Source organism: Hemiscyllium ocellatum, chromosome 29 (assembly GCF_020745735.1).
Source record: "Hemiscyllium ocellatum isolate sHemOce1 chromosome 29, sHemOce1.pat.X.cur, whole genome shotgun sequence".
Lineage (NCBI taxonomy): Eukaryota > Metazoa > Chordata > Chondrichthyes > Orectolobiformes > Hemiscylliidae > Hemiscyllium > Hemiscyllium ocellatum.
Genome location: NC_083429.1, coordinates 15,040,755 through 15,057,936, shown reverse-complemented (window position 1 = coordinate 15,057,936; position 17,182 = coordinate 15,040,755). Strand labels below are relative to the sequence as shown.

The following is a 17,182-nucleotide window of genomic DNA, read 5'->3' as shown; positions in this document are numbered from 1 at the left end:
CACAAAGGAGAAAGACATGATAGCTGGAGATTTCAGGTGGGGTGGTGAGTTCGAGATCATGTTCAGATTAACAAGAAGGACAGACTAGATGTTTCAGCAGGCATAAAGATGCATAAATTCCCAAGGCTGCTGATATATGTCACAGGCTGCTATGGAAGATATGGCTGAAGATTGCTGGGGCCCTGGCAGTGACATTTTATACTTTACTGGCCACAGGTGAAGTGCTAGATGAATGGAGAATAGCTAGTATGGTTGCAAGAAGGACAGTAGAGATAGGTCAGTTCATCCAATGTCAATGGTAGCAAAATTATTTGAAAAAAATTCTGAGGGACAGAATAAACCAACATTTTGAAAATGCAGGGGTGTAGTCAACATGGATGCATTAGAGCGAGAGTCTGTTTGACTAATTTGAGTTTTTTTGAGAAGGTGACTATGAATTTTGATGAGGATAGAGCAGATGATTTTTTTTAATATAACTTCAATAAGGTGTTTGACAAGGTCCCAGAAGGAAGACTGGTCTAAAAGATAAGAACCCATGGAATCCAAAGCGAATTGGCAAACTGGATCCAAAATTGATTTGTAAATAGGAGCCAAAAGGTGATGGTGGGGAGTTGTTTGGGTGATTGGAAGCCTGTGACCAGCAGTGTAGGGATCAATGGAAAATATAATTAATAAGATTGCATATGATATGAAAATTCATGGTGTTGTTGACAATGAGGAGAATGGTCTCAAGCTACAGTCTGATATTGGTAAACTGCATAGAGTAATGGCAGAAGGAATCTCATCCCAATAAGTATGAGGTGATACGTTTTGGGAACTCCAAAAAGAGAAGGGTTTGCAATGAATTGTAGCTCGCTAAGGACTGAATAATGATAGATAAGATCACTAAAGTAGTCAGCACAGGTAGACAAGGTGGTGAAGGCAGCAAATGGCATTCATTAGCTGGGCTGTAGAATATAGGAACGGAGAAGCCTTGTCACAACTTTATAGAGCATTGATTAGGCCACAGATGGAATATTGCATGCCATCCTGATTGCCACATTATCGGAAGTATGTGACTGCACTGGAGAGGGTGTGGAGGAGATTCTCCAGGAAGTTGCCTGGGATGGACAGTTATCACTAGAGACTGAATATGCTGGGATTGTTTTCCCTGGTGCAGAGGTGGCTAAGGATTGATCTCATACAAAATCACAAGAGGCATAAATAGGATAGATCATTAGAACCTTTTCCCATGGCAGATGTGTCTAGGACCAGATGGCATATGCTTAAGGTGAGGATAAACGTTTTAAAAGGGATCAGAAGAAAATTATTTTCACCCAGATGGTAGAAACATAGAACACACTATCAGAGGTCTAGTGGAGGCAGGTAGTCTCACATTTAAGAAGCACCCAAACAAGCCCTGAGAAGCAATAAGGGCAGGTAAATGAGATTAGCATCATTTGATGTTTGTTAGCATAGATACGGTGGGCAGAAGGGCCTACTTCTATGCTGAATGACTCTATGATCTTTGGCATATTCTTCCAGTTAAGTTGTGACAAAATCCTACCTAACACTGTAGATGTACCTTTATTGTATGGATTACAGCATTGCAAGATGATGGCTCACCATTTTTGCTGTGAGCTAACTGGATTGAGCTCCCCCAAAATCTGATGAATTACTTTATATAATGAAATGAATCGACAGGTTCACAGTACTCTTACTTTGGAAATCCAAAATTAAATGCTACTACACATTGTTCTCCCATAGTCTGATAACTAAATGAAAGTAATTTATCTCATTTTTCTTTAAAATACAGTATGGTCTTTACCTCCAGTACTCCCTATCACACAATTTGTTTTACCTTTGTCTATTTCAAGTTCCAACAGACTTTAGCATTAAAGAACTTTTCCTAAACTCTCTATCCTCACTCTCAATTCTCATTTCAAATTAATAACAGCATCACTGAATGCTTTCCACAGAAAGCAAAGTTAATCCTTTGCTACTCATCTTAGTGAGCCTTTCAGAAATTTTGAAACAAAAACAGAAATTGCTGGAAAAGCCCAGCAAGTCTGGCAGCATTTGTGGAGAGAAATCAGGAGTTAACATTTCGGGTCGAGTGACTGTTCTTTAGGACAGGAGGACACTCAACCTGAAACGTTAACTCTGATTTTCTTCACAGATGCTGCCAGACCAGCTGAGCTTTTCCAGCAATTTCTATTTATTTTTCTGATTTACAACATGTGCGGTTTTTTTGGTTTTTATTTCCTTCAGAAGTTTAAATACTTCTCTAGAACATGAAATGATCGAAGACTGGTGCTGCAGTGCTGAGGCCTTGATGCCACATTTATGTCTAGCTAGAACTGTGTTTAATCCTTTGTTCTTTTTTCACTAAGACTGGAAGAGCTGACAGGATACTAGATACTTACTTTAAAACATTCATCAGTTGCAAAGAGTTTGGCCATCGCACACAGGGCTACTGCATCCTGTCGATCCTCCTGGAGAGCTGCAGCAGCATTACGCACTATCAAACGAGCTGCTACCAGTCCAGTTGCCATTTCAGCCAGTTTAAACTGCAGGTACTGCAAGAGAAATGCAACAAAAGTGAACAACAGTGCAATCAGACCATGAACTAAAAAAAAATTTTACAAACTGTGCTTTCAATTAAGTTCCAAGGGCACTTCACACCCAAATGATGAGCAACTTTCTGTTCTCCAAGGGGCTATTTATCCAAGTCCTTTTTGCTGGTTACCATTGAAATTAACTTCTGCTAGCCCAAGCACAGTACAATCCAATCATTATTTCTTCATATTTCTGTTTTTTCTCTGCTAATTATGAGTGTCACTGGGAATAGTTTATCTTATTCCACTTAGATGTTTCTTTGTTTTGAATAATTCGACATCAAATCTCTCCTTAATCTTCTCTGCTCCAAGACCAACAATTCCAGCTTGGTTAGTCATACCATTCCTGCTTACTATCTTTAAATTATAACCATTTAGTTTACATTTGCCTCTACTCTTCCTACCAAAACACAGCACAGATCAGTGTGAAATGATAAGTCAGATCTGCTATGATTTGGAGATGCCAGTGTTGGACTGGGGTGTACAAAGTTAAAAATCACACAAAACCAGGTTATAGTCCAATAGGTTTAATTGGAAGCACTAACTTTCAGAGCGACGCTCCTTCATCAGGTGGTTGCCGCTCCAAAAGTTAGTGTTTCCAATTAAACCTGACTATAATCTGGTATTGTGTGATTTTTAACAGATCTGCTATGTTTGCCCACTTCATAACTTATGTCATGAAGTTATTATTATCCTCCCCATTACTTAATGCATTTCTAAGTTTCAGGTCATCTGCAAACTTCAAAATTATGTTCTACATAAGCAAAAAGCACCAATCATAATATTGACCCTTCGGGCACACTGTCAACTTCTGAGAAACAAATGTTCGTCATTGGTTTCAGATTTCTCTACCTAGCTAATTTATATACACATTGTCACCACCTCTTTAAATCAATGAAACTCTGTTTTGCAACATGCTTATTGCATGGTATTATCATCAAATGTCTTTATAAAGTTTCTGTGCACAACTTCAATCACATTACCCTCAGCAGTGCTCAAGGCAACTGCACCAAAGGATTCATATTAAGTTAATCAAACACAATTTGCCTTTAAAATAAAGGCAATATTTTCCCTCAAATTATTGTCACTAAAATATTCCCCAGCTAATAGATGAAATGTGATTCATGTCTCTGGAACAGTTGTCCAGTCATCAACCTGATGCAGATACACCACAATGTTGTGAGAAATAAAAGTTCCATAGTTGAAACCAAGGAAAACTGAAGAAACTGTGGTACGCTTTCAAGTCAGGATCGTGTGTGAACCAGGGGAACTTTCAGGTAGTATGTTCCTGTACGCTTGCTACTTTTACCTTTCAAATGGTTGAGATGATGGGTTGTTCAACGAGGCTTGGTAAGTTGCTGTAGTGCACCTTGTAAATGGCATAAAATGCAGCTATAGTAAGCCATCAGTAGAGGGAGAACTCTCCCAAATCTGACCCAGCTGCCCGGATAATAGTGAGCAAGATTTTCCAGGACTGACTGAGCATTTGTCACAATATACGCCCAGGTGGGCACTGCCAATTCAATTTTATTCTTATTTAGCTTATTGAACATAGAACATTATAGCATAGTACAGCCCCTTCAGCCCTCAATGTTGCGCCAACCTGTGAAACCAATCTAAAGCCCATCTAATCTACACTATTCCATTATCATCCATATGTTTATCCGATGACCATTTAAATGCCATTAATTTTGGCAAGCCCACTACTGTTGCTGGCAGGGCATTCTATTCCCTTACTACTCTGAGGAGAGAACCTACCTCTGACATCTGTCCTATATCTATCATCCCTCAATTGAAAGCTATATCCCCTTATACTAGCCATCACCATCCAAGGAAAAAGGCTCTCACTGTTCACCTTATCTAACCCTCTGATCACCTCATATGCCTCTAAGTCACCTCTTAGCCTTCTTCTCTCTCTAATGAAAACAGCCTCAAGTCCCTCAGGCTTTCCTCAAAGACCTTCCCTCCATACCAGGCAACATCCTGGTAAAACTCCTCTATACCCTCTCCGATGATTCTATATCCTTCCTATAATATGGTGACCAGAACTGTATGCAAGGCTCCAAGCATGGTCGCACCAGAGTTTTGTACAGCTGCAACGTGAATTGACAGTAGTTTGGTACAAGGCTTTTAGCTGCAAGAGCAAAAGGAGGTCATTCAGCTCAGAGTGTGCTGCACCATGCAATGAGATCATGGCTACTCTGATAATCCTCAATTCCATTTTGCTGCCTTTTTCCCATAATCCTCGATTTCCATGATTAAAAATCTGTGTTTGAATATATTTAATGATGAAGCCTTGACAGCTCTCTCCAGTAAAGAATTTCATAGTTTTCTTTCTCTCACCCTGTCAGAGAAAAGAAATTCTCTTCATCGCGGTCTTAAATGTGTGACACCTTATTCTGAGATTTTGTCCTCTGGTTCTGGATTCAACAAGAGAAAACATCCCCTCCATATCCATCCTGTCAAGCCTCCCATGAATTGGAGTTGTTTCAATCTTTTTATCTAATCAACCCATTCACAGATGTTATCACACACCTCTACGGCCACTATTACATCAACCTATAAGCTTCAATTAGGTCATCTCGTATTAATGACAGTTGAGCATCTTGCTTGAAACTCCAGTGAGCAATTATAAGTCAACGCATTTATATATAATAATGGATTGACTTATAATTGTGCACTGGAGTGCCAAGCAAGATATCAATACGTATATAACACACATATCAGGAAAGTTTACTAGTGAACCTAATGCTTTTTAAGACAACTCAGTTATTTCATGGTCATCATTGCTGACAAAAAGCTTTTATACCACATGTATACAATTAACTTAATTAACCAAATTTGAAATCCCAAACTGGTGTGCTGAGAATTTCCACCTTCAAGCCTCTGGATAGATGTCAGTACAAATGGCAGCATATTGGCTCAGTGGTTAACATTGCTGCCTCACAGCTCCAGGGACCCCGGTTCAATTCCAGCCTTGGATGACTGTCTGTGTGGCGTTTGCACATTTTCACTGTGTCTGCATACAGTTCCTCCTAGAGTCCAAAGATGTGCAAGTTTGGTAGATTGACCATACTAAATTGTCCAGGGATGTGTAGGGTAGGTGGATTAACCATGGGAAATGCAACATTACAGGGATAGGCTAAGAGGGCGGATCTGGGTGGGATGCTTGTCAGAATATTGATATGGACTAGATGGGCCAAATGGCCTGCTTCCACATTGTAGGGATTCCATGACAATCTTATTAACATTCACAGCAGATAGCTTGTCTGTTTAACCTGCCAGGTGCTTTCACACTGAATCATCACACAGGTCAGGGTTGACTCAACTTAACTCCTACAATTTCTTCTTTCCCCTTTTGACAGAACTAGAGTTTCAGCAATTTGACAATATATTTACTGACACAATGTAACAGAAATACTGTGGTTTAATTGAATTGATTTTAAACTGATGTAATTAGGATACTCCACAAGCGGTTCCGCAAACAGTACTTATTCCATTCAATTCTGAAGTGGCTCCTCCTTCAGCCCTCCTCTGTGTGGTATTGGAGATAGTCAAGGAAATGGAGAGACTGCTTAATCACTACTTTCTTCCTAATTTACTTTGCATGATGTCACTTGGCTCTAATGAGCTAATGTGGCAGCTACACTGCATTTCCTTCAGTACAAACTTTGAATAGCTACATTCTGAACGTCATGTTCAATCCAATGTTGTTCCATTAGAAATGGGATTATTCCACCTGAGCAACTTTAAAGTAGTACCAAATGACTGTACTCCACACTCATGCAGAACACTCAAAGAACTACAAGGTCTTTCATACCTGACTGCTGGCAAGAGGTTTCCCAAACTGTTTGCGCACTTTGAGATAATCTTGAGTCAAGAGAATGGAGGCATATGCAGCACCTAATGAGCACGAAGCTGCAGAAATCACAAATGCGTGGATGAGGTTAGAAACAGGAAAGCTTAAATTCTGTAATACAGAGACACAGAGTCAGTGGACCTGGGAATAAGGCATGCAAAGATCGCTCACTGTGCCTAGAAACATAGGATATGGATCAAGCCATTCAGTTGTTAAAACTCATTTCTCTAGTTAAATGGCTCATGGTTAGCTCGAATCTTAAATCAATTTACTTGACTTCACTCCGTCTCCTTTTGCACACTTGCTAATAAAAAAAAGTCATCGATGGCTGGAGTCATACCTGACACATAGGAAGATGGTTGTGGTTGTTGCAGGTAGGTCATCTCAGCTCCAGGACATCTCTACCACAGGTCCTCAGGGTAGGGTCCCCAAACCAACCATCCTGAGCTGCTTCATCAATGACCTTCCCCCCATAATAAGGTCAGAAGTAAGGATGTTCAATGACTGGACAACATTCAGTACTATTCATTACTCCTCTGATAATGAAGCAGTCTATGGTCAAATGCTACAAAATCCAGGCTTGGGTTGACAAGTGACAAGCAACATTCACACCACACAAATGTCAGGCTATGACCATCACAAATAAACAACATTTGGGGTCGCAACTGACCAGAAACTCAACTGGGCTCACCACACAAACACAGTGGCTACAAAACCAAGTCAGAAGATACGAATACTGTCGTGAGTAACTCACCTCCTGACAGCTCAAAGCCTGTCCGGCTGGCATCTACAAGGCACAAGTCCGGAGTGTGATGGAATACTCGCCACTTGCCTGGATGAATGCAGCCCCAACAACAATCAAGAAGCTTGACACCATTCAGGACAAAGCAGCCTACTTTGTTGGCACAATATCCACAAGCATCCACTCCCTCCAGCGCTCACCAGCAGCAGCGGATACTATCTACAAGATACACTGCAGTGCATTGTGTAGAGAGCACACTCTGCTGCTACTGACTGCCAGCGGTGGAGGGTGTGGATGCTTGTGGATGTGGTTAATTCAGGCAGGCAGCCTTGTTCTAGCATGTGTCAGGTTTCTTGAGTGTTAAGTACATAGAATCCCTACAGTGTGGAAATAGGCCATTTGGCCCAACAAGTCGGCGGCACGGTGGCACAGTGGTTAGCACTGCTGCCTCACAGCGCCTGAGACCCAGATTCAATTCCCGACGCAGGCGACTGACTGTGTGGAGTTTGCACGTTCTCCCCGCGTCTGCGTGGGTTTCCTCCGGGTGCTCCGGTTTCCTCCCACAGTCCAAAGATGTGCGGGTCAGGTGAATTGGCCATGCTAAATTGCCCGTAGTGTTAGGTAAGGGGTATGGGTGGGTCGCGCTTCGGCGGGTCGGTGTGGACTTGTTAGGCCGAAGGGCCTGTTTCCACACTGTAAGTAATCTAATCTAATCAAACCACCCAGACTCATGCTCCTACCTTTTCCCTGTGACCCTGCACTTCCCAAGGCTAATCCACATGATCGAGGCAAGTAGGCATGTATTGTTACTTCACCAGATTGACATCTCATTTTTAAGTATAACTGGTGTTACTCCTGGCATGTCCTCCAGCACTCTGCATTGAACCAGGCATGATGGTAATGGTTGAGTGGGGGATATGCAAGGTTTCAGATTGTGTTGTATTCAGTTCTACTGCTGTTGATGACCTACGGCTCCTCATAGATACCTATTGTTGAGTTTCTATACCTTTTCAAATTCTAGCATGGTGGCAGTGACACAACACAATGGAGGGTGTTCACAATGTGAAAACAGGACATTGTCTCCACACGAATTACATGGTGTTCATTCTTACTGATCTGGTTATGGTCAGATGCATTTGCAGATGGCAGATTGGCAAGGATCAAGTATTTGTTTCCCTCTCGTTGGCTCCTTCACCACTGGCTGCAGACCTTGTCCCTTTAAAACTTGATAGCTCAATCGGTAGTGCTGCTGGACGCTGAGATACTCTGAGTGGGGAATCAGTCATACTCTTGCTACCTTTTGTGCTTCCTTCAAGGATGGTTCAAGATGAAGCAGTACTGATTCATCAGCTGAGGAAGGACAGTACTTTCTAACCAGTGGAGCATTTCTTGCCCATGTTTAATCTGAAGTCACGAGACTTCATGAGGTTTGGAGTTAATGTTGAGGAATCTTAGGGTAACTACCCCTTGACTGTATATAGCAGTGCCACCTCTTCTCCTGGACCTGTCAGGCCAGTTGCACTAAACATATCCAGAGACGGTGATGGTGGTGTCTGGGCCATCGTCTGCAAGGTATGATTCTGAGAATATTATTACATCAGGCTGTTGCTTAACTTGTCTGTGAGGCAGTTCTCCCAATTTTGGCACTATCCCCCATGTGTTATTAAGGAGGACTTTGCGGGGTCGACAGGACTGTTTCTGCTATTACCTCCTCCAGTGCTTGGGTCTTTAACAGGTGGTCAGTCCAGTTTCATTTCTCTGTCAAGTCTTTGTAGCGACTGATCCAACTGATTGGCTTTCTAGGTTATTTGAGAGTTAGTTACATTGCTAAAACTCTAGAATCACATGTAGGCCAGATGAGGTGAGGATGGCATATTTCCTTCCCTGAGCCAGATGGATTTTTCCAACAAATCAACAATATTTCAAGGTCATTCATAGATTCTTAATTCCATTTTTTTTAAATTGAATTCAAATTCCACCACCTGCCATGGTGAGATTTGAACCCAAGTCCTCAGGACATTTATCAAGTTTTTGGAATAGTCTAGTGGTAATGACACTAAAACCACCGAGCCATTGTCTCCCCTCCATAATATAATTCTTAATATACATGTATCAGTCTGGTGAATCTGCACTGCACCCCCTCCAAGGTCAGTATATCTTTCCTTAGATGCAATACAAAGAACAAAAGTTATCACTCTAAATGGGGTCAACCAAAACTTTGTATAACTGTAAATAACATTTACATTACATATAACCGCACCTTAAATAATTAATCTTTTAAATTGTTTTTAAACATTTCCACCAGCTTTAAATCACTTCTATATTTCTATTCCAATATCTCCCAGTTCTTCCACAGTTTCAAGTCTCTCAATACTTAGAATATATTGGTTAATTAGAACATGACAGCACATTACAGGCCCTTCAGCCCTTGACGTTGTGCCAACTGTGAAACCAAACTGAAGCCCATCTAACCTACACTATTCCATTTTCATCCATATGTCTATCCAATGACCATTTAAGTGCTCTTAATGTTGGCAAGTCTACTACTGTTGCAGGCAGACTGTTCCACACCCCCTACTACTCTCTAAAGTTTGGTTAGCTGGATGGCTGGATGCAGTGCAGATTGATGCCAATACCTTAGATTCATTTCCCTCACTGGCTGAGGTTACCATGAAAGACTCTCTTTAGCCTCTTCCCCTTGCCTGAGATATAGCAATGCTTAGGTTAGACTACTGTCAGTCATCTCTTTGAGAGGGCAACCTTTTGATTTGGTACAGCTATGATAACTTCACAGTTTTATGTGCAGGGGATAACTCCACACTTTACCAAATTGAACTCCATCTCACACTTATACATTTACTAACATCCCAAAATTGCATAAAAACCAATAAAAATCCAATTTGACCAATTACTTCACAAGCCTGCTGCCAATCTTCAACATAATAAGAGGTGTCAGCAAATAAGGTTCTTGTAGCACAGTGATAGCATCCCTACTTCTAAACAAGGGAGCCCAAGTTCAGGTCTCAGCTGCTCCAGAAGCATGTGATAGCATTTCTGAACTGTTGATTAGAAATTATTTAGGTATTAGTGCAATCAAGAAGCACTTATTCAGTAATAACTGCTCACTAATCCGTGGTCTGTATTCCACCAGGGCCATTCAGCTCCAAATACAGTCATAGATTCATAGAGATGTACAGCATGGAAACAGACCTTTCGGTCCAACCCGTCCATGCCGACCAGATATCCCAACCCAATTTAGTCCCACCTGCCAGCATCCGACCCTATCCCTCCAAACCCTTCCTATTCATATACCCATCCAAATGCCTCTTAAATGTTGCAATTGTACCAGCCTCCACCACTTCCTTTGGCAGCTCATTCCATACACGTACCACCCTCTGCATGAAAAAGTTGCCCCTTAGATCTCTTTTATATCTTTCCCCTCTCATCCTAAACCTATGCCCTCTAGTTCTGGACTCCCACACCCCAGGGAAAAGACTTTGTCTGTTTATCCTATCCGTGCCCCTCAATTTTGTAAACCTCAGCCTCCAACGCTCCAGGGAAAACAGCCCCAGCCTGTTCAGCCTCTCTGGATAGCTCAAATCCTCCAACCCTGGCAACATCCTTGTAAATCTTTTCTGAACACTTTCAAGTTTCACATCTTTCCGATAGGAAGGAGACCAGAATTGCAAGCAATATTCCAATAGCGTCCTAACCAATTTCCTGTACAGCCGCAACATGACCTCCCAACTACTGTACTCAGTACTCTGACCAATAAAGGAAAGCATGCCAAACGCCTTCTTCACTATCCTATCTACTTGCACTCCACTTTCAAGGAGCTATGAATCTGCACTCCAAGATCTCTTTGTTCAGCAATACTCCCTAAGACCTTTCCATTAAGTGTATAAGTCCTGCTAAGATTTGCTTTCCCAAAATGCAGCACCTCACATTTATCTGAATTAAACTCCATCTGCCACTTCTCAGCCCACTAGCCCATCTGATCAAGATCCCGCTGTAATCTGAGGTATCTTTCTTCGCTGTCCACTATACCTCCAATTTTGGTGTAATCTGCAAACTTACTAACTATACCTCTTATGCTCGCATCCAAATCATTTATGTAAATGATGAAAAGTAGAGGACCCAGTACCGATCCTTGTGGCACTCCACTGGTCACAGGCCTCCATTCTGAAAAGCAACTCTCCACCACCATCTTCTGTCCTCTACCTTTGAGCCAGTTCCGTGTCCAAATGGCTAGTTCTCTCTGTAATCCATGATAAGTGCGAGGTGCTACATTTTGGGAAAACAAATCAGGGCAGGACTTCTACATTCAATGGTAAGGCCATGGGGTGTGTTGCTGAACAAAGAGACCTTGGAGTGCAGGTTCACAGCTCCTTGAAAGTAGAGTCACCACTGACGTCAGGCTCACTGGTCCCTTGTTCCCTGGCTTGTCCTTACCACCCTTCTTAAACAGTGGCACCACGTTAGCCAACCTTCAGTCTTCCGGCACCTCACCTGTGACTATCGATGATACAAATATCTCAGGAAGAGGCCCAGCAATCACTTCCCTAGCTTCCCACAAAGTTCTAGGGTACGCCTAATCAGGTCTTCGAGATTTATTCACTTTTATGCGTTTCAAGACATTCAGCACTTCCTCTGTAATATGGACATTTTTCAAGATGTCACCATCTATTTCCCTACAATCTATATCTATATCTTCCATATTCTTTTCCACAGTAAATACTGATTCAAAATACTAGTTTAGTATCTCCCCCACACATCCCCTATCAGCACACAAAGGTCACCTTGCTGATCTTTGAGGGGCCCTATTCTCTCCCTAGTTACCCTTTCGTCCTTAATGTAGTTGTAAAAACCCTTTGGATTCTCCTTAATTCTATTTGCCAAAGCTATCTCATGACCCCTCTTTGCCCTCCTGATTTCCCTCGTAAGTATACTCCTACTGCCTTTGTACTCTTCTAAGGATTCTACAACTTTATCGTAATATGGATAAAAGAGCTGAATTCCAGAAGCAAAGTGAAGTGTTTCTGTTATGATCCCAAATGATAGTACTTCTGGTAAAGTCAGATTCCAGAATGGAACTTGGCTTGATAGAAATTATTTGAAAATATGGTAGTCATTCACTGAAATATAGGGTGCAGAATCTCTTGAACAATAGTATGTAAGTTTATTGCATAAAAGAAAAAAAAAGTCATCTAGATATAGAACACAGTTTGAAAGGTCTCAAAACTCACAGGAAAACAAACTCACATTCAAATTTTTAAAAATTGACCCCTCTGTATCAAGTTTAAGTTCAACACAACTGTTTCTCCTCGGCTTTCTAGTGTGAACTGTGATGTTGTCTAAGATGAATACTCACAACAAGGAAACCATAGATTATATCAGTATTTGACTAATCTATCAAGCAAAAGGTGCTATCTGAAGGTTTCACCATTGAAACATTCACCCCAAGATAACTGTACTTTCTCTGAACGGTCCTCTACTCTGTAGTAAAACAATATTTGCCTCTGGTCTAGTTAGGTCTTCTCTGGAACGACACTGAAAGTATTCAATCTCTACAATTTCTAAACTAAACTTATTCCTTGATTATTTTAAGCTAATGTCTTTCAATGTTTGCTCTCCCTGCCATAAAGCCCAAAGTATCAACCTTCCGTTTGCACTCCAGAGGTTAATCATCAACTGCTCTCTGATTCATATTAGAATAGATCACTATAAAAGGATTGTCCGGCTAAGTTTATTTAAACCCCTTACAAAAGTAAGCAAAATGATTTGCCACAACTTTGAAATCCAAACTTTACAAACAATGTATATAAATTACACACCTTTTATCAATCATCTCCCCTTCACAAGTGGAGATGTTTGCTAATGACTGCAGCTCCTGTATAACTTACAGCTCTTCAAATACTGAAACAATATACTGCGTGCAGTAAAACCGGAATAACTTTTGGCCTTATAGGCAAGCCACATCGGTATTAAACAATGACCATCTTCAATAAATGAAAATCTAACTACTTTGTTGTGTTCAGTGATGTTGCAATTACTGAATTATCCACAATGGATGTGGCTCCATTCCTTCTTACTTTGTTTTCTTCCACACAGATCTCAGACTAGAAACTTACCCAGACCAGGCACTTAAAATCTACATTACAAAGAAAGATCAGAGGCTGGAAACTTGTCAGAGGATAACTCATTTGATGCATTTGGTTCTCTCGTTTGATGAGTCCAGTTTCATAACTTTTTTTTAAAAAAGATCAATGCCATCCAAGATCAATCAGCCCTTTTGTTTGACATCTAATCCCAACATTAAACGTTAATTCCTCCCAACATTGGGTCACACAGTGCCCATCATTCACATCATGCACTTGTTGAACCAAGGTTATTCCTGATGAAGGGCTCTGGCCCGAAATGTCTATTTTCATACTCCTCGGATGCTGCCTGACCTGCTGTGCTTTCTCAGCACCACACTCTCAACATTTTCTTTGCTGCGTCTTCGAAATCATTGCACTCTAGAAGGATACATACCAGGGTACGTACAGCCTGGTACTGGAGGGGTTAAATAAGTAAGCTTTAAATCTTTAGCCATATATAAACAAACCAACAATCAAAATGGGAACTCGCAAAGAAACACTTTTGGACTGACAAAGTTAGTAGATATCAAAAGCATTAGATAGGAACAGATAATACTTGCAAAGACTGCAGCAAACACAAAAAGACGAATGTTGAAGTGTGGGAATGATAATACGATTATAATATGCATATTGAAATCTGTATGAAGCTGGAAGGACTTCGATAACTTGGCAAAGCTAGCTTTTACGGGGAGAAAGTGAGCACTGCAGATGCTGGAGATCAGAGCTGAAAATGTGTTGCTGGAAAAACGCAGCAGGTCAGGCAGCATCCAAGGAACAGGAAATTCGACGTTTCGGGCATAAGCCCTTCTTCAGGAATGAGGAAAGTGTGTCCAGCAGGCTAAGATAAAAGGTAGGGAAGAGGGACTTGGGGGAGGGGCGATGGAGATGCAATAAGTGGAAGGAGGTCAAGGTGAGGGTGATAGGCAGGAGTGGGGTGGGGGCAGAGAGGTCAGGAAGAAGATTGCAGGTCAGGAAGGCAGTGCTGAGTTCAAGGGATTCGACTGAGACAAGGTGGGGGGAGGGGAAATGAGGAAACTGGAGAAATCTGAGTTCATCCCTTGTGGTTGGAGGGTTCCCAGGCAGAAAATGAGGCGCTCTTCCTCCAACCGTCGTGTTGTTATGGTCTGGCGATGGAGGAGTCCAAGGACCTGCATGTCCTTGGTGGAGTGGGAGGGGGAGTTGAAGTGTTGAGCCACGGGGTGGTTGGGTTGGTTGGTCCGGGTGTCCCAGAGGTGTTCTCTGAAACGTTCCGCAAGTTGGCGGCCTGTCTCCCCAATGTAGAGGAGGCCACATCGGGTGCAGCGGATGCAATAGATGATGTGTGTGGAGGTGCAGGTTAATTTGTGGCGGATATGGAAGGATCCCTTGGGGCCTTGGAGGGAAGTAAGGGAGGAGGTGTGGGCGCAAGTTTTGCATTTCTTGCGGTTGCAGCAGAAGGTGCCGGGAGTGGAGGTTGGGTTGGTGGGGGGTGTGGACCTGACGAGGGAGTCATGGAGGGAGTGGTGTTTTCAGAACGCTGGTAGGGGAGGGGAGGGAAATATATCCCTGGTGGTGGGGTCCGTTTGGAGGTGGCGGAAATGACGGCGGATGATACGCTGTATCTGGAGGTTGGTGGGGTGGTACGTGAGAACCAGTGGGGTTCTGTCCTGGTGGCGGTTGGAGGGGCGGGGCTCAAGGTTAGCAGGTCAGGCAGCATCCAAGGAACAGGAAATTTGACGTTTTGGGGCAGGTCAGGCAGCACCGTCACTGGGACAGAACCCCACTGGTTCTCACCTACCACCCCACCAACCTCCATATACAGCGTATCATCCGCCGTCATTTCCGCCACCTCCAAACGGACCCCACCACCAGGGATATATTTCCCTCCCCTCCCCTATCAGCGTTCCGAAAAGACCACTCTCTCCGTGACTCCCTCGTCAGGTCCACACCCCCCACCAACCCAACCTCCACTTTCGGCACCTTCCCCTGCAACCGCAGGAAATGCAAAACTTACACTCACACCTCCTCCCTTACTTCTCTCCAAGGCCCCAAGGGATCCTTCCACATCCACCACAAATTCACCTGCACCTCCACATACATCAACTATTGCATCCGCTGCACCCGATGTGGCCTCCTCTATATTGGGGAGACAGGTCGCCAACTTGCGGAACGTTTCAGAGAACACCTCTGGGACACCCGGACCAACCAACCCAACCACCCTGTGGCTCAACACTTTAACTCCCCCTCCCACTCCACCAAGGACATGCAGGTCCTTGGACTCCTCCATCACCAGAGCACCTCATTTTCCACCTGGGAACCCTCCAACCACAAGGGATGAACTCAGGTTTCTCCAGTTTTCTCATTTCCACTCCCCCCACCTTGTCTCAGTCGAATCCCTCGAACTCAGCACTGCCTTCCTAACCTGCAATCTTCTTCCTGACCTCTTCGTCCCCACCCCATTCCTGCCTATCACCCTCACTTTGACCTCCTTCCACTTATCGCATCTCCATCGTCCCTCCCCCAAGTCCCTCCTCCCTTCCTTTTATCTTAGCCTGCTGGACACACTTTCCTCATTCCTGAAGAAGGGCTTATGCTCGAAACATCGAATTTCCTTTCCTTGGATGCTGCCTGACCTGCTGCGCTTTTCCAGCAACACATTCAAAGCAAGCTTTTACCCCCATTTGAAAGCTTCTACTCATTTGAGATGAAATAAGCAAATAGTTATGATTCCCCCAAGAGAGCCTATCAATTTATCAAGTATGCTACTCTAAGATAGACTGCTATGACAGCGCTAAATGAAAATCATACAGACTGTCAAGATGGTGCCAGTAATCTAGTCAGTATACCATATACCTTTGTTCTGTCTGCACAGCATCCTGATTTAGACCTTTATCACTATTTCCATTAGTGCTGCGAGATGAAAATCCTGAAACTTCCTCCCTAATGACATTTTAGATATACCTGAAACAAATTGACTACAAGAAAACAGCTTACCTGCACTCCTACAAGACAATTAACAACATGCTCATCTTATAAACACACAAAAAAATGCTATTTCCTTCCCCTTAGTTACTATGCAAACTGGTTTGGCATCAGCGAAATTGGATCCACCTTTTTCACTTTTAATTATGGTGACATGCTGAGGCATCTTCAAATATGGTCAAGGTCAGAAGTCACACAACACCAGATTATAGTCCAACAGATTTATTTGAAATTACAAGCTTTCGAAGCGCTGACCCTTCGTCAGGTGAGGTGACTTCACCTGATGATGGGGCAGTGTTCTGAAAGCTTGTCATAGAAATGTATAGAACGGAAATAGACCCTTCTGTCCAACACGTCCACGCCAGCCAGATATCCTAACCTAATCTAGTTCCATTTTGCAAGCACTTGGCCCATATCCCTCTAAACCTTTCCTATTCATATATCCATCCAGATGCCTTTTAAATGTTGTAATTGTACCAGCGCCCACCACATCCTCTGGCAGCTAATTCCATAAACGCACCACCCTTACTGTGAAAAAGTTGCCCTTTAAGTCCCTTTTAAATCTTCTCCCTCTCACCCTAAACCTATGCCCTCTTGTTCTGGCCTGACTCCCCCACCTTGTCTATTTGTCCTATCCATGCCCCTCAAGATTTTATACACATCTGTAAGGTCACCCCTCAACATCTGATGCAAACTTACTTGCCACACCTCCCATGTTCATACCCCAACCATTTATTTAAATGACAAAAAGCAGTTGACTTAGCACTGATCCTTACAGCAAACCACTAGTCACAGGCCTCCAGTCTGGAAAGTAATTCTCCACCAACACCCTCCATCTTCTATCTTCAAATTAGTTCTGTATCCAAATAGTTAGTTCTCCCTG

The 17,182-nt window shown here is 42.7% G+C and overlaps 1 protein-coding gene across 3 annotated transcripts in view; it reads right to left on the bottom strand.

Annotated features, from left to right (window-relative positions):
• acad8 (acyl-CoA dehydrogenase family, member 8) overlaps positions 1-17,182 on the bottom strand; it is a 110,485-nt gene that overhangs the window by 26,569 nt on the left and 66,734 nt on the right. For all 3 annotated transcript variants that reach the window (XM_060846760.1, XM_060846759.1, XM_060846761.1), the window contains 2 exons: positions 6,418-6,515; positions 2,406-2,558 (listed from right to left, as the gene is read on the bottom strand). In XM_060846760.1, coding sequence (XP_060702743.1) covers positions 2,406-2,558; positions 6,418-6,515 — 251 coding nt within the window. The remainder of the gene's footprint in view (positions 1-2,405; positions 2,559-6,417; positions 6,516-17,182) is intronic.